This window comes from Bison bison, unplaced genomic scaffold, assembly GCF_000754665.1.
Source record: "Bison bison bison isolate TAMUID 2011002044 unplaced genomic scaffold, Bison_UMD1.0 scf7180017864171, whole genome shotgun sequence".
NCBI classification, from domain to species: Eukaryota; Metazoa; Chordata; class Mammalia; order Artiodactyla; family Bovidae; genus Bison; species Bison bison.
The window spans coordinates 4,470,855-4,490,833 of NW_011494743.1; the positions used below are offsets into that span (position 1 = coordinate 4,470,855).

Here is a 19,979-nt window from a genome sequence, read left to right on the forward strand (position 1 = left end):
CATGAAGTGATGGGACCAGATGCCATGATCTTTGTTTTCTGAATGCTGAGCTTTAAGCCAACTTTTTCACTCTCCTCTTTCACTTTCATCAAGAGGCTCTTTAGTTCCTCTTTGCTTTCTGCCATAAGGGTGGTGTCATCTGCATATCTGAGGTTACTGATATTTCTCCCGGCTATCTTGATTCCAGCTTGTGCTTCTTCCAGCCCAGGTTTCTCATGATGTACTCTGCACAGAAGTTAAATAAGCAGGGTGAGAATATACAGCCTTGACAGACTCCTTTTCCTATCTGGAACCAGTCTGTTGTTCCATGTCCACTTCTAACTTTTGTTTCCTGACCTGCATACAGGTTTCTCAAGAGGCAGATCAGGAGGTCTGGTATTCCCATCTCTTTCAGAATTTTCCAGTTTATTGTGATCCACACAGTCAAAGGCTTTGGCATAGTCAATAAAGCAGAAATAGATGTTTTTCTGGAACTCTCTTGCTTTTTCGATGATCCAGCAGATGCTGGCAATTTGATCTCTGGTTCCTCTGCTTTTTCTAAAGCCAATCAGAGAATGGGGCACAAACTGACTACAAACCCTGGGACACCTCTCCCTCACCTTACCTTTAAAAATGCTTTGCTGAAATCTGTAGGGGAGTTGGTGCCCTGCAGTGAACCCTGCACCTTTCTTCACCACAACCTGGTGTCAGGTGATTGGCTTTACTGCATACGGAGATGTGGTGAGCTAACCCAAGTTTGGTTTGGTAACAAAATGTCCGCTGAGAGGTAAGTAAATAAAATGTGGCATGTCTACAAAATGGAATATTCAGTTCAGTTTAGTTACTCAGTCGTGTCCGACTCTTTGTGACCCCATGAATCGCAGCATGCCAGGCCTCCCTGTCCATCACCAACTCCCGGAGTTCACTCAAACTCATGTCCATCGAGTCGGTTACTCCCAATAAATAAAAAGTGCTGATACACAGAAGTTCTTTAAGGGTGTTACAGAGTCCAGGCTTGTTCTGCTCGCTGCATGACAGACCAATTAACCAAGAGATGATGTGTTGAGGCAAGGAATATGACTTTATTTGGAAAGCCAGCAGACTGAGATGATGGTAGACTAAAGTCTCAAAGCTACCATCTTATTGGGGTCTGGATGCCAGTTTCCTTTATAGAACAGAGTGGGAGAGGTGAAGAAGTAAAGTAAAAAGACCATTATTCTGGCAAATATCTCCTGGAATGGCCAGTCCCGGGAGGGGATGTGTTAATTCCTTCTTTTCTGTAGTCATCCACAGGTAGACAGGATCCTGAACAAAGGCATTTTGGTTTAACATTCAGGCCAGAGGGACAGGGTTCTCTGAGGCAGGCTATTATGTACAGACAATATCTTTCAGTGAACAAAACTAATGGGAAGCAAAGGTTAAAGTGAAAGAAACAGATCCAACATGGACTCAATTCTTCCCTGTAACAAGGGCAGGGTTTCTGTTGGCTTTGATCACTGATGACCAGTGCCTGGCATATAGCAGCTGCTCAGTAAGTATATATTTAAATATATATACTCAATAAGTATATGATGAATGAACACTATAAATTACATTATTAAAATGTATATTTTTAAAGTATTTTATTATATTTTTAAAAAGGCCATATTTACAGTCACAAAAAAGGCTCCCGAGAACACTTCAAGGAATATAAAAATAATCTATATTAACAAGTCTGCTATCCATACACACTGCGGAGTCACTAACTTCACTGGAAGTTTTGAAACCCCTGTAATATTGTTGGAGTTTCTGATGCAAGACGCAAAGGAGATTATGGCAGTATAGAAGGAAAAAATTAATCTGGCCAACATCCCTGTTTCCCTGTAAAGCCTCAGTTACAGGCTTTTATTTTAAAAAGGAAAAGGTTTTCCAATATTTACAGGTGACTTTAAAAGCTTTGAAATGGCAGCCTCTAACTGCAGACTGCCAGTTGCCACAGGTATGTACAGATGCGGTGTTCAGAAACTTGAGGGTCAGCCACCACCCCCAGCCCCTGCCCCCACGTACACCATTAATAGTCATGGCTCTTAATTCAGCTCTACTAAGTAGGCATGGGTAGCTCTTACTTTTATAAAAGGGGAAAAAAATTCTCCCAACAAGGTAGGCAGTTGATCAGGATCTTTATGGCTCATTCTTTTTCCTTTCTTTTAAAAATAAATTTTCAGCACGCAACTTTTCTGACTCCTGGTAAGAAAAAGAAAAGAAAAAAAAATGTAGGCTCTAATTCTTATAGGAAGAAGTATTCTCAGAATGCATTAAGTTTAAATTTCCACTGATAAACTCTTAACGGTAAACAAGAATCTCATGGGTACGATAACCGAATTACGCTTGGACTAGCAGTGGCCAACTTTTTTTCCAAGTAGTTGAGTGATTCAATAATTAAATTTTAATTAAATAATCATTTAAAAATTAGAATGAGCCTATTTAGAACAATCAGGAGTTTACCTCAGTAAGCCTGACATTTTCCTTCTTCAACCGCACTACGTATTGGATCTTCTGATGGAGGTTTTGGTGACCCACCAACTTTCCGTTCTCCTCGGCCAGACACTCCACCTGTTTCCTTAACATTTCCATCTCCTGTAGGGAAATCAATACAGGGAAGGTAAAAATGAGCTGCTTTGAATTTTTCATTTAAAATAACATTACTGCATGCCTTCCAGGAGGAGAGGGAGGGAGAGACAGAGCCCAGGCTCCCAGCTTTCGTGACCACACATCTCTACGTGCTCTGAGCAACTCTCAACTACAGGGTGCCCAATCGCAGCCAGCACCCTTATGCTGATCGGCTCTGTTCATAAAACCAACACACAAATGCACCTGGCATGTTCTCTCTTTTTCTTCTTTCAGCTCTTCGAACTTTGATCTCAGTTGTTCCTTTTCTTGGAATGCTTTAAACTCCAACATTCTGACTCGTTTGACTTCCTCAGTCATCGTCAGGTAGTCAGTCTCTTTGTTCTGAAGGGTGCTCTGGAGCTGCTCCAGGCTGTAATGGTAACTATCGAGTTATAATATTCCAAAGGGACACAAGTATAAGACAGTACTCAAATCAGACATTTGTCACCCAAGCCCAGGATTTTGATTTGAAAGTATCACTAATATTCAGTCCTCCCCTTCTGACAGAACAGGAAGACAGCAAGAGTTGCAATATAAGCTTTTTTTTTTTAATGCTTGCTTACCCCAAACTTACATTTTTCAAAGTTCCATAATCCATTTTTTTAGACAACAAAAAGTTAGAATGCAGATTTTTAGATGTAGCCCTTGGAGGAAACTGTTACTTAAGTATTATTAGAGTCTGCAAGATTTATTCAGTGCCCCTTAGAGTAATCATTTCTGATTTCAAAAACTGGTTCTCAGACGATGGGAGAGTAGTCATTTCTTCAAGGATGTGCACTTTATGCAACTATCACTTGAAAATAAACATTAAAAAGAAGGGTTACCCCAGAGATTGTCATACTGATTGAAATAAGCCAGACAGAGAAAGACCAATAACCTATGATATTGCTTATATGTGGAATCTAAAAAAATTATACAAATGAACTTACTTATAAAACAGAAACAGACTGACAGACTTGAAGAATGAACTTACAGTTACCAGGGGAAAGGGTGGCAGAGAGAAGTAGACGGGGAGTGTGGGACGGGCTTGTATACACCACTGTATTTAAAACAGATAACCAAGAAGGGCCTACTGTATAGCACAAGAACTCTGCTCAATATTGTGTAATAATCTAAATGGGAAAAGAATTTGAAAAAGAACAGAAACATATAACTGAATCACTTTACTGTACACTTGAAACTAACATAACATTGTTAATCAACTATACTCCAATATAAAAAAAAGTTGAAGAAAAAGTGTTCAAAAACAACTAAGTGTTCAAAAGGGAAAGGAAAAAGGATTACCAAAAAATTATACAGAATTTCACAAAACTAACTTAATCCTATAACCTTCCCAAAGAAACAAATACTTTTAATTTATTTTACAATGCATATGGAATACAACACTGATAATTTAAATGATGTAATACACAGAATATATCATTTAGAGCCAACAATTCCTGGGGCAGTGTTTTCAGACTACATTCCGTGGAACCTCAGGACAGTGTGGGTGGCACTGATGTTTTCCTAATTGACCTGGAGCTGTTCTGCATTTGTCTTAAGTACTTTGCTTTTGTTTGATGAAAAAAAAGGCTTTGTGGCATGGCAGACACTACAGTTTCCTACCCATTTAATTTTTATAAAAACTCAGTTTGGGAGAAGAAAGGCAGAGGAGAAGCACACCCAGTTCCCCAAAATTAGTAAATAATAACCGGTCTGAGCTGAGCATGGTTATCTCTATGCCACTGCCAGATACTGGTTTTTCTCAACTTGCCCTGCAGGCATGCTAATTTTGGCTAAGGCACAATCTTGAGCACTCCTCTGAGTATTTTTCCCCTGATAAAGTCCTTTTGAACCCACCACATTGCAGAGAGTTGACTCATTGGAAAAGACTCTGATGCTGGGAGGGATTGGGGGCAGGAGAAGGGGATGACAGAGGATGAGATGGCTGGATGGCATCACCAATTCGATGGACATGAGTTTGAGTGAACTCCGGGAGTTGGTGATGGACAGGGAGGCCTGGTGTGCTGTGATTCATGGGGTCGCAAAGAGTCGGACACGACTGAGCTACTGAACTGAACTGAACTGAACTGAGGCAGTTTATAAGATTACATAAGTTAAAACATGAAACTAAATGAATAAAATAAAATTATGTCCATAGAGAACATATAAAGAAACCTAAAGTCAAGACCAGAAGAATTCAGAGTATTCATCTATGGGTCTGAGAGGGCCTCAAGGTTTTAAATGAAGTTGAGAAGGAAATCTGGTTGGTTCTCATTGGTCACACTGTCCAAGAAGCGAAAACCCATCAATTGCCCCAGGGAAACTAAAGTTTTCCTAGCACTTACTTCTTTAAGATATATATATTTTTTTAATGGCTTCACACGAGGAACCCCTTTGGCAAGAGGCATTTAAGGCAAGAATTTTGTAACCACCTACTGTGTTCACATACTGTGTTCACTATTACAGAAAGCAAAGAATTTTCTTACCTTGTGGTTATAATAATTATTTCTTCCTTTAGAGAAATACTGCTTGGTATTAATAAAGAGAAGGTCAACAACAACTTGAATTACAAGAGTGTACTTACTCTCCTTTCATTTTCAGCATTTCTTCCACCAATTTATTCTATAAGAGGATTAAAGAAAGAAAAAGAAAAAATGGCTTAAGTTATTAACATTGCTAAACAAAACACTGAAAGTAACTAGTCCACTCATGGTAATAAAACCATGATAATAAAATATTATTTTATAATAATATAAAATACTGATAAATAATAAAAAAAGCAACATCCTTTTTAATATACAATCATACCTCAGTATTCATAGAAGCACTATTTACAACAGCCAATATATGGAAACAACCAAATGTCCATCAATAGAGGAATGGATAAAGAAGATATGGTACATATAGACAATGGACTATTACTCAGTCATAAAAAAAGAATGAAATATTGCCATTTGCAGCCACATGGATGGACCTGCTGCTGCTGCTGCTAAGTCGCTTCAGTCGTGTCTGACTCTGTGCGACCCCACAGGCGGCAGCCCACCAGGCTCCCCCGTCCCTGGGATTCTCCAGGCAAGAACACTGGAGCGGGTTGCCATTTCCTTCTCCAATGCGTGAAAGTGAAGTCACTCAGTCATGTCCAACTCTTAGTGACCCCATGGACTGCAGCCCACCAGGCTTCTCAGTCCATGGGATTTTCCAGGCAAGAGTACTGGAGTGGGGTGCCATCGCCTTCTCCACTAGAGATTATCATATTAAGTGAAGTAAGTCAAACAAAGACAAGCATCTTATGGTATCACTTATAGATAGAATCTAAAAAAATGATACAAATGAGCTTATTTATGAAACAGAAACAGACTTACAGACATAGAAAACAAATTTCTGGTTACCAAAAAGGAAAGGAGGGGAGGGATAAATTAGGAATTTGGGATTAGCAGATTTAGACTACTGTGTGTAAAGCAGATAAACAACAAAGTCCTACTGTATAGTATAGGAACTATATTCAATATCTTATAATAAAACACAATGGAAAAGAATATGAAAAAGAATACACATATAGATATAACAATCACTTTGCTGTATACCAGAAACTAACACAATACTGTAAATCAACTATACTTCAAAAAAAAAAAAAAAATGGGGGGGATATCCCTTTCCATAATCCCAAATACACACACATACTGTGCCCTTTAATGCTTCAAATAGGATACTTGCTTCTAAATGGAGAACTCTATGTGAACAATGGGCTTACTATTTAGGCATGAAGACTACTTCACTCTCAATTTTCAACTATAGCCAAATAATGATGATAAATATCAAACTTAACAGTGGGAATACAAAAAAGACAAAATTTCAATAATAAAATGATTTCTAAAATATATAACCATGAATGCTAATTATAAAAGCATGTCTCAGACAAGGAAAACAACTATTATATTAAAAAAAAAATCATACTTTAGCAAGTCTTTCTTTGATCACTTCTTCTTCATTCTTCAGCTGTTGACTGTCTGAATGATTCTGTCTGCTACATAGATTAGGAAGGGAGGATGGGAAAACACTGTCAAATTTATTCAAGAGTCAATTTCACATCTACTACACATACAACAATGCCAAGGTGTGTGGTATTTGAATGAAGGAATCTGACTGCTCCAATGAAACATCAGTTATCAAACAGGCTGACCCCTGGAATGTAACTTTCTTCTAATCTTTCATGAAGAAGGTTCTGTATGGCTCCTCATATAAGGAACACAAGGCTATGAAGTATTTTAAATTGTGGTTTTATAAATGACCTGAAAATGTTCTGTGTTCCATGCTTAAACTAACTCTTGATAAAAAACAGTATACGATGTACAATGCTTTTCTTTAATGCGCCTGGACATGGGGGTGGAGCATATGGAAACTAGGTGAGCAGACTAGGAGCTACCTACATCAGAATCACTCAGAAGGGGAAGGTAAATCCCTAGAAGAGGACGCTTAATAAAATGACCATCTCCTTTGCTCACTAAAACTTGAAAGAACCATCTAGGAGGAACTTCCTGGTGGTCCAGTAGTTAGGAATCTGTGCTTTCAGTGCTAAAGACTCAGGTTTAGTCCAATATCACACGGCTTTCAAGCAACAGAGAGGACATAGCCCGGGTGTGGCTGCCCCTGACAAGATGCTGGGCCATTAGCAGATACAACTAGAAAGCTGCCTGAGTCAAAACCAACACATACACACACACTCACCTACCCAGACCTAAGAGAACACCCCTCTATAAAGTTCTTCCCAGAAGCTTTCTCTCCACTGGAAGCCATGAAGCAAAACCAAGGAAATTCTTTTTCTGCAGGCAGAACCTTAAGCCTTATCTTGTTGACATATCTGCTCCCCAAGCTCCAACCCCTCTTTCAGATACAAGTAGACAGTTTAGTTCAAGTATTTATTTCACATATTTGAAATTAATTTCAACAGCTCTACAGCAATAAAAAGGTCATCAGGGTGGGCAAGATCATGATGACCTTCTCCATCTCTGGAAAACCCCCTCATTAGACCTGATGGAGAAGCAACTGATGAAGCAGCTCCTGGATCATCGAGAAACATCGCACACGCTGTGAAACCTATTCCGACCTCATTCACTCAGTGGTACCCAGGCAGGCCAAGATTCAGCCCACGGAGCTCTTGAGGCTCTTTCTTACCTGCTGTCCTTCTGTCTTTTGATATCGTCCAGTTGACCTTGCAGGAGCCAGTTTTTCTCTCTTAACTGCTCAGCCTCCAGGCGTAGGTTTTCCATTTCACACAACTGCTCCTAAAAACATCAAATCAGGTCTTTTCAGAAAACATATGATAGTAGACATTATTCTGCTCCCCAGGCCATATTAAGACAGGTATTGTGTTTTAAGTTCCCTCCACGCACTGAACACTGTTCTGCACATCCCTGGATTAAAAAGGAGATGATGAGAAGCTCTTGGGGGCTGGGAATGTGATTGATTTTCAAATCCCTACTGTCTTAAACATAGTCCTTTATCAATATCACACAAATCAGACTTCCCTAGTGGTCCAGTGGTTAAGACTTCCGTTGCAGGGGGCGTGGGTTTGATCCCTGATCGAGGAACAAAGATCCCACATGCCATGGGGCAACTAAGCCTGTGAGCCACCACAACTAAACATAAGGGCTCTGGAGCCTGCGTGACACAACAAGAGATGGCGTGTGCTGCAAGGAAGACCTTGTTGTGGCACCAAAACAAAAAATCACATCAAAATTAAACTTGATTTTAATGATTTAATTAAATCATTAAAATTCCTTTATGAGAAAAGATGAACAAAAGTTATCTACTTTGGTAAATATTCTATTTGATTCTATTTCATAGATTCTAATTTTTTAAAAAAACTGATGTGCCACAGCCTCAAAACACTTAACTGTATTCTAACTTGAAAATCATGAACACAACCATCCAGAAGAAATAAATACTTGTCTGTAAGGAATGTTCTTTTTTATTTTATTTATCTATTTTTGGCTGTGCTGGGTCTTCATTGCTAAGCAAGGGGTTGCTCTAGTTGCAGTGCCTGGGCTTTTCATGGTGGAAGTTTCTCTTGTTGCAGAGCATGGGCTCAAGGTCGCATGGACTCAGCAGTTGCGGTGCATGGGCTTAGCTGCTCCGCAGCATGTGGGATCTTCCCAGACCAGGGATCCAACTTGTGTCCCCTGCATTAGCAGGGGGATTCTTAACCCCTGGACTACCTACCAGGTTAAATCCTGGAGCAACCATATTGATTTACTTCTGCTTATCTATTTTTTTATTTCTTTTAACCTGACCCAATTTCTTCTAAGTACCAAGATTGTATCTATCTGGGTAATAAAAATGATCCCCTCTATCCTATTCGCATAGTAAGGTAATTTTGTTCTAAAACAAATACTCACTGCAGAGCGATGAGCTCACAGACGATCTTCTATGGAGCATCACACCCTCCCTACCCGCTGCCCCCCAACACCCACACTACACTTACCCAGGCACTCCTTCACACACCTTCTAGCCATAACCTCGCCCTAAACACACTCTCCCACACACAAAAACCATACCCTCCACGAGTGAGGTGAAAAACCTTAGAAGGAACTTTAAAGAAATGGCAAACAAGAGAAAAGCACTTTTTCACTATCACAGACAAAAGCAAATCTCTCTAATATACGAAGAACACCTGTAGCTCATTAAGAAAAAGTTCAACAACAGAAAAATGGATGAAGTATATATAGCTCATAGAAGCAAAAAACTAAAAGATGCTCAATCTGACTCTTAATAATAAAAGCACAAATTAAAAAATACGAGATAATGTGTTCCAGCTATTAAACCAGCAAAGATCTAAAAGTCTCACAGCACTGTCATGAGAGTAGCTGGTGCAGCCTGTATGATATGACACCATCACAAGGGAAAAAAAAAGGGACAGGGAGACTGTTTTAACACCTGGCTATACATGCATTGAAAAGCTCTCAGAAACTGACTCCACCCAGAACTTTCAGGGACAGCAAACCAGGTAGCTTGGAGTTGGGCTGAGAGGAAAACTTTTCTGCATCTTACACTTCAGTTTTGTTCCTTTTGAATTGTGGATCCTCAGTCATCATGAAAGATACTGCTTATTTTGCAACATTAAATTCATTGAAAAAAATTACCCAGTTACCTTTATCCTGAGAATCTCAGCATTTTTGACTTCTCTCTCTTCATTGAGTTTTGTTATCAGGTGTTGCAAAGAAATCTTAGAGGCTTTCCAGTCTTCTATCTCTTGTTCTTGCGTTTCCAGGAGTTTTGCCAAATGTGTTTGAAAATGTGGTGGTGTTTTAGGGCTCTAAAATAAAATCAAATTTCATCCAAATACCTGATGAAGTAGTTACAAAGATTTCATGGTAAATGTATATGTCACACATGAAGAAAATACACAGGCCACACATCGTTTGTTATCCTAATTCTTGTCCAAGTAAAACAAATAAAACACTGGTACCTTTTCATCAAAAACAAAAAAACAGAGAAGGTGTTTGTGACAATCTTTTTCTGTAAAGACAAAGCTAGTCTTAGCAATTTTCAGCTTTCATTGTTCACAAAATCGCTTATTCCTCCTGAAATGCACTCGTTTATGAAAAGTACCTGGGGATAATTGACAGCAGAATCCATCACATGTCCTAGTTGCCTCATTTTGAAGTTATATTCGTTCTTTTTCTGTTCTACTTCCTCTTTCTTTTGATTTAGCTGGGGAAAATTGAACAGGAGTTTACAGATTAGATAATAACATGGGGACATGATCCAATTAGAATAGACAGTCTTCCCTGGGCATGTGGAAATGGACTTCTTATGTTATTTTTTTCATGACCTGTTTGATAATTTGAAATTTCTCTCACAAATTTATTTCCACTTTAAAAGAAACTTTCTTTTTAAGCTTCACAAGTAATCACAGGGTCATCTGAGGAAAATTACAAAATATAAAACCACAATAGCCAAAATGAGGATGGAAGTCAGCCATAACCTTTTGCCATAGTAGTCAGAACTTGCTGGCATGTGTCAAGGGTCGAGGGTGGGTAGGAGGACAGCCATGCAAGTCTGAACACAAAGAAGCAACCTGTTAAGAGCCCAGCTACACACCCTGCTAGCCTGCTTTTCTGAATGAGGAGAATTACCCAAGGTGGGGACCTCATAGCTCAACCACAATGCAGCCCTGCTTCCCCTACCCCCATGCCCATCCTGAGTAATGTTCCCCCTGCATCTCACCTCATGCTGAAGTTCCTGGATGAGGGCATCCTTCTTGGTCAGCTCCTCCTGGGCCGACTGCAGAAGCCCTGAGTGCTTTTTCGAGGCCTCGGTGAGCATGTTCAGCTGCTCAGTGGCATGAGCCAGGTCCTCACAGAGCATGTCCTTCTGTTAGGGGACAAGGCCCACGGAAGAAGACTCTCTTAATTGTGCCACTCCAATATCAATTTACAAATCATTACTATGCAGGATTTTTAAAGTGCTAGGAAAGTTTTAAGTGAAAACTTTTTTTTGGCTTGTATGCTAATCCATTATAAGATAAACCAAGCAGTTAATATTTAAGTCATCACATCTAGAGATAAATATTACAGTAAATTCATTTAAGTAGCCAGACTGAAGTCTCACTGCTCTCTGCTCCTCTCTCCCCTCACCCCCATGGAATCAAAGCTGATCTCTCTCGCCTTGGGAGGACTCCAGGCATTGGTCTCTAGTTTACCTGCTGTCTCTCCAATAGATTCTATACATGGGAAGGTAAACAGTTATAAAGACAAGTACTCCTCAGCTAATTGTGTTAGAGTGTCACAGGCCATCAAAGTTTCCGGGGAGCAGCTTGATAGAAAATGGCAGAGACAATTAGAAGTCCCAGAGGTTGCATGCACAATTCCTACATCCACAGTGTATGTAATCTCTACCAAATTAGAGCAGCATCTGTTCCACCTAACTTTCCAAATATGCATGCATGAAAGTGAAAGTGGTACCTGCTCAGTTGTGTCCAACTCTTTGAGACCCCATGGACTGTAGTCTGCTAGACTCCTCTGTCCATGGGATTCTCCCAGGCAAGACTACTGGAGTGGTTAACCATTCCCTTCTCCAGTGGATCTTCCCAACCCAGAGATCAAACCTGGGTCTCCCACATTGCAGGTGGATTCTTTACCATCTGAGCCACCAGGGAAGCCCTGTGCATGTATGCGTGCGTGTGTGTGTGTGTATAATAGTGTATATTACATATACATTAAACATACAATATTACATATACATCATAGTATGCACACATATACTTGATAGACCACAAGATCTCCCCATATACTTATTTTTATGACAGTAAGTTCCCTACATATGAACCTTCAAGTTGTGACCTTTCAAAGGTGTAAATGTATATTTGCATGTCCAATCATGGAAGTTAGTTCAGGTGTCTGGCACACATTGTCACAGGTGTGCATCCTCTGCAAATGGTTGTGCTTTTGTGCACTTCACTGTATACTACTGTATATAGTAGTAGCAGTACAGTATCTTTATTTCAAGCCCAGGGTGTCCAGAAGCAAGTGTAAAAGCAGGAGTGATGCTCATGTGCAACAATTACTGAAGCCCAAACACCCTAGAGCTCGGGCTCTGCAACAAGAGAAGCCACTGCAATGAGAGGCCCAAGCATCTCAACTAGAGAGTAGCCACCATTCGCCACAACTACAGAAAGCCACATGCAGCGATAAAGACACAGCACGGCCAAAAAATCTTTTTTGGACTTAAAAATGCACTCTCGAAACGGAACTCGTTCATATGTAGGTGACTTACTGTATATAATTTTCATTGAGTGGGCTCTATTTCATCTTATGGATGTACCATTTAACCTTCCACTAAATATTTTAATTGACCTGAATTTCTCACTACTATATGCATCTTATTCTAATATCTAGATTATTTTGTGATGTGCTTAGTCACTCAGTCGTGTCCAACTCTTTTTGACCCCATGGACTGTAGCCTGCCAGGCTCCTCTGTCCATGGTGATTCTCCAGGCAAGAATACCGGAGTGGGGTGCCATGCCCACCTCCAGATCTAGATTATTACTTTTAGGCTAAATTTCTAACTGTGCAAATTTGAAGCATATGCAAAAAATTTAAGGCTACATGTTATTACCAGACCACCTCCCAAAAGGTTGAACTTAAACTTCACCAAAAGTTCAAGTAATCCTCTTTCTCTGCATATCTTCAAGTCTTAATATTCACCAGTTATAACATCAAAAAATAATTCTTATTTCAATTTGTATTTTGCTGACTTCAGAGCGGTTCCTGGGTCACTACAGTTCTCCTTCGGGAAACTACTCCGCCTCAGCTCTTGCATCTTTAGCCACTCACAACTAACTATTCCCCTTGATGGGGATCCTCCACAAACATTCACAACTGCCATGCTTCCCTCCCTAGAAAAGTCCTGTACAAATACTATCTCCTTCTGGGAGCTCTTAGGAATTCTCCAGGCATAACTGCTTCCTTTTCTGGGATCCCAAGCCTTTTATTACCTTGTAACACATCTACCTCTTAAGTTAGACTGCATGCTTCATGGTAAATAACTGTGTTTCAATCATTCTTCTATTCCCAAATGCAAAACAAGTACAGGTTGTATGACAGGAGGGTTCAGTAAATACTCGTTGAATTTGTTTCATGGGTAGCAAGAGAACTATTTGTAAAGCAAGTGCAAAGCAGTATACATAGTGAGTTCTCATCAAGGTATACAGGACTAGCCAAAAATATTTCTGGAAGGATACACAAGGATATTGCTTTATATACTTTTAAGTTTGAACCACATGACAGTACTGCTTAATTTTAAAAAATACATTTACATCAACAACAAAACAAAATCTGTTTTAGCTAAAACACAAGAAGCCACTCTGAAGTTAATCAGCCCTTTCTTTGCTCCCTGTTGTTGCCACTACATCCAAGTAAGTGTAATTTCCACTCTGCTTCCTTTTCAGAACAGAGTTAGTTACAAGAACTTAGCATGGTGTTAGCACAAATGAATGAAGATAAATCAACTAAACAAAATATAACAAGCTCAGTGTTATCTACCAATTATGTAATACCTTAGGGAAAATGGTCCTAATTATGACTTACTCCTTTTAAAAAGTCTTATATTTATTCATGAATATACACATAAACATACTGACAACTAAAAAAAGCAAAAAGAGTCATGATGTGTTAACATCTACCTCTATGTCCTCAGAGAGTATTCTCAGTCTCAGGGCTTCTTTGAGATCCAGAATGTCCGCTTCCTGTCTGTTAATCAATGCTTTGCTCTCTTCTTTGTCAGCCAAAGCAGAGTTGTATTTGCCCTACAGAAAAGAAAATTATGATACAAGATCTGTCTGCCTTATTATCAGTTTATTTTTAGAGTAATAATACTCTAGTAACTGAAGAATGAGTCTCAGTTCTAAGATGTTGACCAGATTAACACAAATGAGTTTAATAACTACTTGTTGAATGAAGGAATGGAACAGTAAATGTATAAATTCCAAAAGAGAAGTGGAAAAGTCCTGCAGGTATCAGTGAAAATACACCTGGTTTTGTCATCAGGTGTAGAGGAGTGAGGGACATTAACAAAAAACTTTACCTTGACCCAAGGCACAGAGGAAGCATCACCGTTTATATGCAGAAAGATTAAGTCTTTACTTTAGGAAATGATAAAGTCCAATAATAGAAAAACAAACTCATTTTTTAAATCACTGACATTTCTGAACATCACTAAAATATGCTTTTTTTTTTAAGCAATTAAGGAACACCACATACCCTTAAGAATCAGAGACAACAGCCAATCTGTTTCTGATCTGGGCTGGATCAGCAATGTCCTACTGTGCAGAGAGGGCACTCTCTCAGGTCAGTGAGGTCTGAGAACACTACAAAGTGACTTTGCCTTCCTGAGAAGCACACAGCATGTCAGCATACTAAAGGCTCTGCAGGTTCTGCAGATACCCAAGCATGCTGAGCTCTCACCAATACATATTTCCAAACCTGGGTGAACACAGAACCTTGCTTTTGTGTGAAGCATTTGTGTCTTGTGCTCAATTTTAATATCTTGTTGGCGAAAGAACTTACATTGATGTCCTCCAGTTCTTGCCTCAGGGTGTCTATTGTTTCTGTTTTCTCAGAGACTGAGGTTCTTAGCTCCTGGATCTGGCTCATGAGGTCAGTTACAACTTCCTGACAAGGACAGAAAGGTATCTTCATACCGAGTGACAGCAAAGAGACCATTCTTTAATGGTAAATAGTTTACCTTTCCAAAGGACAACAGAAGTCAATTTTATTTTAGCAGAATATCATGTGTCACATTACATTATTAATATCATCACATTATATTATCAATTTATATTTTAATGATTTTCTAATATTTTCATCATTTGCATTGGTTTTATGAATGAATAAGAGCTGAACATAAAAGGAATGTATATCTAATTATTCACATCAGGGGACTGACAATCAATGAGAAAAGGTTGCATTAACGGCATCTTAGTTAAAGGGGGCAGGGATGTGTTTTAGAAACACTGCAGTTGTGACATAACAGTTGGCACTTCAAGTTATGAGGAAAGTTAACTTAAAAGACCTCATTCTCCAGGAACTTTGGAAGATGAGCACAGCCTAAATGCATACAGAAATGCTGGCTACCTATCACCTTGGGAGCAGGAAACCAGCATGTGAAGGCAGCATTTATAAGGAATACACAGGGGGCTATAACCTCAACCTCAACCTACCTTGTCAGCGTCTCTAGACTTCTCCAGAGAACTGATTACTTTTTCATTAGCACACAAACTCTCCTCTAGTTTCTGTACTTTTGCCATCTATGGGGGGAAATTAATATTTTTAGAAAGAGAATTAAATCACAAAGTTAACCGTGCATATATATCCAAAAAAAAAAAGAGTTGAAATCTGCTTTTCGTATTAAACAGTGTACACTAAGGTATAATATTTGAAAATAAAAAGTCGAGCCAAAAGACAATGATTTTGTGGTCTCCATCAGGAAGCCACCAACAAATTAATATTACAGCCATCTGGGGGTTAGAAAAACAAGAGCTGAAAATAATATAACCAACTCCATCTTTTTATTACCAATATTCAATATCTGAAACCTGGAACAATTTTTATAACAAAACTATTTAGATACCAGGAATAAAAGTTACAAACTTCAAATTTCATAGTTAAGAGTATAGGAGATTTACCTGCTGCTCACACTTGGCCATCTCTTTCTGTTTCTCCTGACGTACCGCTTCAAGTACTTCTAAGATTTCTCTGGAAAAGAAGAATTATCTTCTAGTCATGACTCATTCAATGGAAACGGGAACTGAGTCCATTCATGAAAAAGACATTCAAAAAGACATTCAATGCAACTGAACTTCCTACACAGTGTTAGGAATTGCATTTCACTCGGATCAGAAATTTAAACTAGTTTCTTCAGTAGTTATTTTAACGAGAACCCAGTTTCGTGCCAGGACAGTTTATTTTTCTCCAGAGTACTTAGGACTCCCTAACATAACATGAAGCATTTACTTATCACCTATCTCTCATTTAAACCTCCTAAGGGTGGGGATATTTTGTTCATCGTCTTACCTCTAAATGTCCTGGCATTTACTAGAATAGTGCCTGGCTTGCTGGCTATCACTAAGCATCTGAATGAATGACTAAATGTTAACTATCTTTCCCAAATAGATAAGAGTCACTACTGTATACCAGGAACTAGAGAAGAATCTGTCTCATAGTAAGAACTCTACAAGTATCTGCTGAATAAACTAACACAAATTCTTCTTACTAGAGTCATTATCCTACTGCTGGCTGAAACGAAGAGACTGAGAGAGATCACCAAGGAGAAGGACTCTGAGAGAGGGAAGAAAGACAACTGCATTCATGTTAAGGACCACAAGAATAAAGGAACAGAGAGAGAAAGAATAGTAGAAAAGAACAGAAATAATTTCCACTGGTTTATAGTAGAAATAAACCAGTTCCCATCTTCCAATAATAAATACTGTGATTTATTTACAGAAGGTCCCGAATTCTAATCACCACCAATTCATTTAAAAAATACTATTCATTTAAAAAATACTGTAGACAGTTATTAAATGTTTTGAAAAATCAAGTTTCTCTATATATCTGTTTATACAAAAGAATCTGGTATTCATTTTGAAATTAAAAAAAAAAAAACAAAAACCTAACAGGCTATAGCAATTAAAAAAAAAAGGCCCCACAAGATAAAGAATGTAGTAGTAAATGATATTCTAGTCAACCGTGGGAAAGATAAATAGCACTCACTTAGAACTGTTTTCTTTATCTTCTTCAAATTGTAATAATAATTTGTTATTGCGTTCTTTTTCTGCCTCAAAAAGCTCCATCAAATTCTAAAAGACAATGTTATATTAGATTTTAACGTGTAGTCAACAAACACACGGAATACCTTCCACGTGGTAGCCACAGTGGGCCATTACACAAGTCAGGAATAGGTCAAATAGTCATACATCCAGGACAAATTCATCAATAACCAGTACCTTTCTTAACTTACATTCAGATCAGATTTCAGAGTTTCATTTTCTTTTTTGCAGTTTTGGAGGCTTTTTGAAAGTTGGTCAATTTCAAACTTCATCACTTCTTGTAAGTTGTCATAGGAATCCTGTAGGCAGGTTTTGCTCTCAAGCAGCTTTTCATTTTCTAATCTTTATCAGGAAAACATTTTTACAAATGTAAATAGAGACGTTAAATGAAGTTCTGCTCGCCAGACTTATCTGCAGTTCACTGATCCCATTTACAGACCATTCCCAACTTACAGAAGCCTGACTGATGTAAAGCTTCTCACAGACTTGTGTGAAATGGTCATGATGCACAAACATTAGTGTGAGGGGGATGGAGAAGACAGGGTGAGTGTGTCAACCTGCAGCCACCTATTTCCTCATTCTTTCTCCCATGGAGTCAACCAGACATGCTTAATTGATCGGTAATTTCGGGTGATGAGACTCATTTAGGGAGGTCCAGACCTAACCCCTTTGTAAACCAAAGACTGGCCACTGACTTAATTTTATTGCTAGCTCAACTCTATTCACTCAGCACATATTCTCCAAATCCAGAAAGACTTTTCAAGATGGCAAATGTGGCTTCGATCTGAACAAGAGAATAAATTCCTTCAGGATAGAACTATCTTTTTAAGTCACATGATTATTATTTACTGCTTTTTAGGTTTTCACCCTCTCATTCTGCTTCGCAACATACAGTGACACACTCAAACATCAAGAGTTCATCCAAGAACTAGTGAACAATGAACTGATCTCTGGACCACTCAAAACAGATGTCCCAGCTTGTATACAGAAGGCTAACAGATCTGGAACTATCTGGTTCCACAAACTCCAAGCAGAGCAGAAACAGCAAATTATAAATTGCTAAAGACCATACATATAGGAAAGGGGAACATATGTGTTTATGATACAAATTGTATATATAAAACATCAAATAATTAAAGAGTGCAAAAAGATCACACAAAATTCATTGATGACAGAGCCAAGATAAGATTTCGTGATTTAGATGTTCAAAACAAATGCCAGGTCTAAGAAAAAGGAACAGTGCACCAGTGTTGATAAATGGCCATTGATCACCAGCATTGGTGCCGGCAGATGGTGCAGGGGAGTGGAGGTTGCACGAACTCAACACAGGGTCCCCCTCCACTAAAGGATGGCTGCCAGGCAAGAATGTGGGCCCAGAGCCACCCACTTGTTGGATTTTTAAGAGGATGCTGAAATATGGATCTTTACAGGAAAGATCTCAATTTTTTAAATGTTATGCTTTTTTTTTTTTAAGTCACACTGGGGAACCTTCCTGGCGGCCCAGTGGTTTGGACTCCGAGCTACAATCCTTGGTTGGGAAACTAAGATCCCACATGCTGTGCAGCGTGACCAAAAAATTTTAAAAAAATAAAATAAAAAGAAGTTAAAAAAAAAAAAAAACAAAAAAACCCTGACCACCACACTGGTTAGGTCCAACAAAAACATGTCTATGGATGATGTGGCCTGCAGGCCTCAAGTTTTTGTCCTCTATTTTTAATTCCTTATTGTATATTCATAAACCACTCAAGCATTACAGATTTTTGTCTTTGCAAAGTCTATAAAAATTAAATTCAAGGTTGTCTATTAGTAGCCTTTCTAGAGTGAGGAGTCACACTCATATCACACTCAGAGTATCATGATCAAAATGTCCACTATTAAGTTATTGCGATACTCAGGAAGCAGCATCAAAACCATAGGATAGCTTTAAGTTATATTTTGCAAAAGGCTGAAATTAGTAAGAAAAAAAAAAGTGGAAACAAGCAGTTTACATCTTTAAGATTATTTTGTTTCAAGATGACCAGCACTTGACTGACTAGCCAGCCTCTGGCGTTCCGGTGGACAACGGGGACTACTACTGATCTGGTCTACCTTGTACTGTCCAGTAAGAGCACACCCTTCCCTCTCGAGAGGGAACAGGCACATCACCCAGGCTGGGCCAACCCTTGGTAAATGACTGGTCCAAAAGTAAGCAGATGACTCCAGTAAGAATAACCGCAATTTTCTCTGGGATTGACATATGGCAACTGAAAGACACTATTTCTTTGCAGGGATTGTTACACCAGAAGAGAGAAGATGGAGCTGTCTGAGGCAGTCTGTTCCCTGTCAAAAAGAGGAAGGTTCTTAACAGGAGAAGAGAACGAGGGCAATACACATAGGGAAGCAGAGCACCGAAGGAGTGAGGAAGACAGGAAGAAAAGCTTGGCAGGGGTGGTGGGCAGAGAAGGGAGTGCATACTGACAGTGTTGTTTGAGACTCAATCTAGTCTGTCCCTGAAACCAAAATCACCTCTGGGGCTTCCCAGTATCAATAAAGTACCATTTTTTCCCCCTGTGGCCCCACACGCTGGGCCCCACCTGGAACAGAGTGCTGGGTCTTAGCTCCCTGATCAGGTGTCAATCCTGGGCCCTCAGCAGTGAAAGCACAGAGTCCTAACCACTGGACAGCCAGGGAAGTCCCAATAAATTACCCCTGAATTTTTTAAACTAGCCTGAGCTGGGTAAACAGCACTTGTGCTTTAAGTAGTCCTAGGTGGCAAGCCAATCAGGCAACTTGAAAGCAGAACAGAACTCTACCTGACATTATCCAGTTGAAGCTGGACCTGCATGTGTCTCTCGGAAAGGCTGTTGAGTTCTTTCTCCTGACTCTCTCTGAATAAAGTGTACTCCAGTTTCACTGAAGAGAGCTCCTTGTCTGCAGAATGAAGAACGACTCGCAGGTCATGTACCTCACTTTTCAAAACTAAAACAAAGAAACACAAAATAAATCTAAACAGGCTTTTTGTCACATGCATTTTTACAAAACAGACAAATAAATTTGATAGGTACCC

General features: G+C 39.2%; 1 protein-coding gene across 5 annotated transcripts in view; it reads right to left on the reverse strand.

Annotated features, from left to right (window-relative positions):
• Nucleotides 1-182: 182 nt before the first annotated feature.
• KIF15 (kinesin family member 15) overlaps nucleotides 183-19,979 on the reverse strand; it is a 58,064-nt gene continuing 38,267 nt past the window's right edge. For 2 of the 5 annotated variants that reach the window (XM_010842122.1, XM_010842120.1), the window contains exons 20-35: nucleotides 19,726-19,891; nucleotides 17,125-17,275; nucleotides 16,878-16,963; nucleotides 15,794-15,863; nucleotides 15,329-15,415; nucleotides 14,676-14,780; nucleotides 13,793-13,915; nucleotides 10,837-10,983; nucleotides 10,219-10,320; nucleotides 9,758-9,922; nucleotides 7,783-7,892; nucleotides 6,565-6,634; nucleotides 5,195-5,232; nucleotides 2,833-2,998; nucleotides 2,464-2,595; nucleotides 1,594-2,202 (exon numbers count right to left, since the gene is read on the reverse strand). In XM_010842122.1, the coding sequence (XP_010840424.1) occupies nucleotides 2,140-2,202; nucleotides 2,464-2,595; nucleotides 2,833-2,998; nucleotides 5,195-5,232; nucleotides 6,565-6,634; nucleotides 7,783-7,892; nucleotides 9,758-9,922; nucleotides 10,219-10,320; nucleotides 10,837-10,983; nucleotides 13,793-13,915; nucleotides 14,676-14,780; nucleotides 15,329-15,415; nucleotides 15,794-15,863; nucleotides 16,878-16,963; nucleotides 17,125-17,275; nucleotides 19,726-19,891 (1,781 nt within the window). In that variant the 3' untranslated portion in view covers nucleotides 1,594-2,139. Of the gene's footprint in view, nucleotides 226-1,593; nucleotides 2,203-2,463; nucleotides 2,596-2,832; nucleotides 3,011-5,194; nucleotides 5,233-6,564; nucleotides 6,635-7,782; nucleotides 7,893-9,757; nucleotides 9,923-10,218; nucleotides 10,321-10,836; nucleotides 10,984-13,792; nucleotides 13,916-14,675; nucleotides 14,781-15,328; nucleotides 15,416-15,793; nucleotides 15,864-16,877; nucleotides 16,964-17,124; nucleotides 17,276-19,725; nucleotides 19,892-19,979 lie in introns of those variants that run through there. The other 3 variants (XM_010842121.1, XM_010842119.1, XR_825469.1) reach the window with 2 other exon arrangements.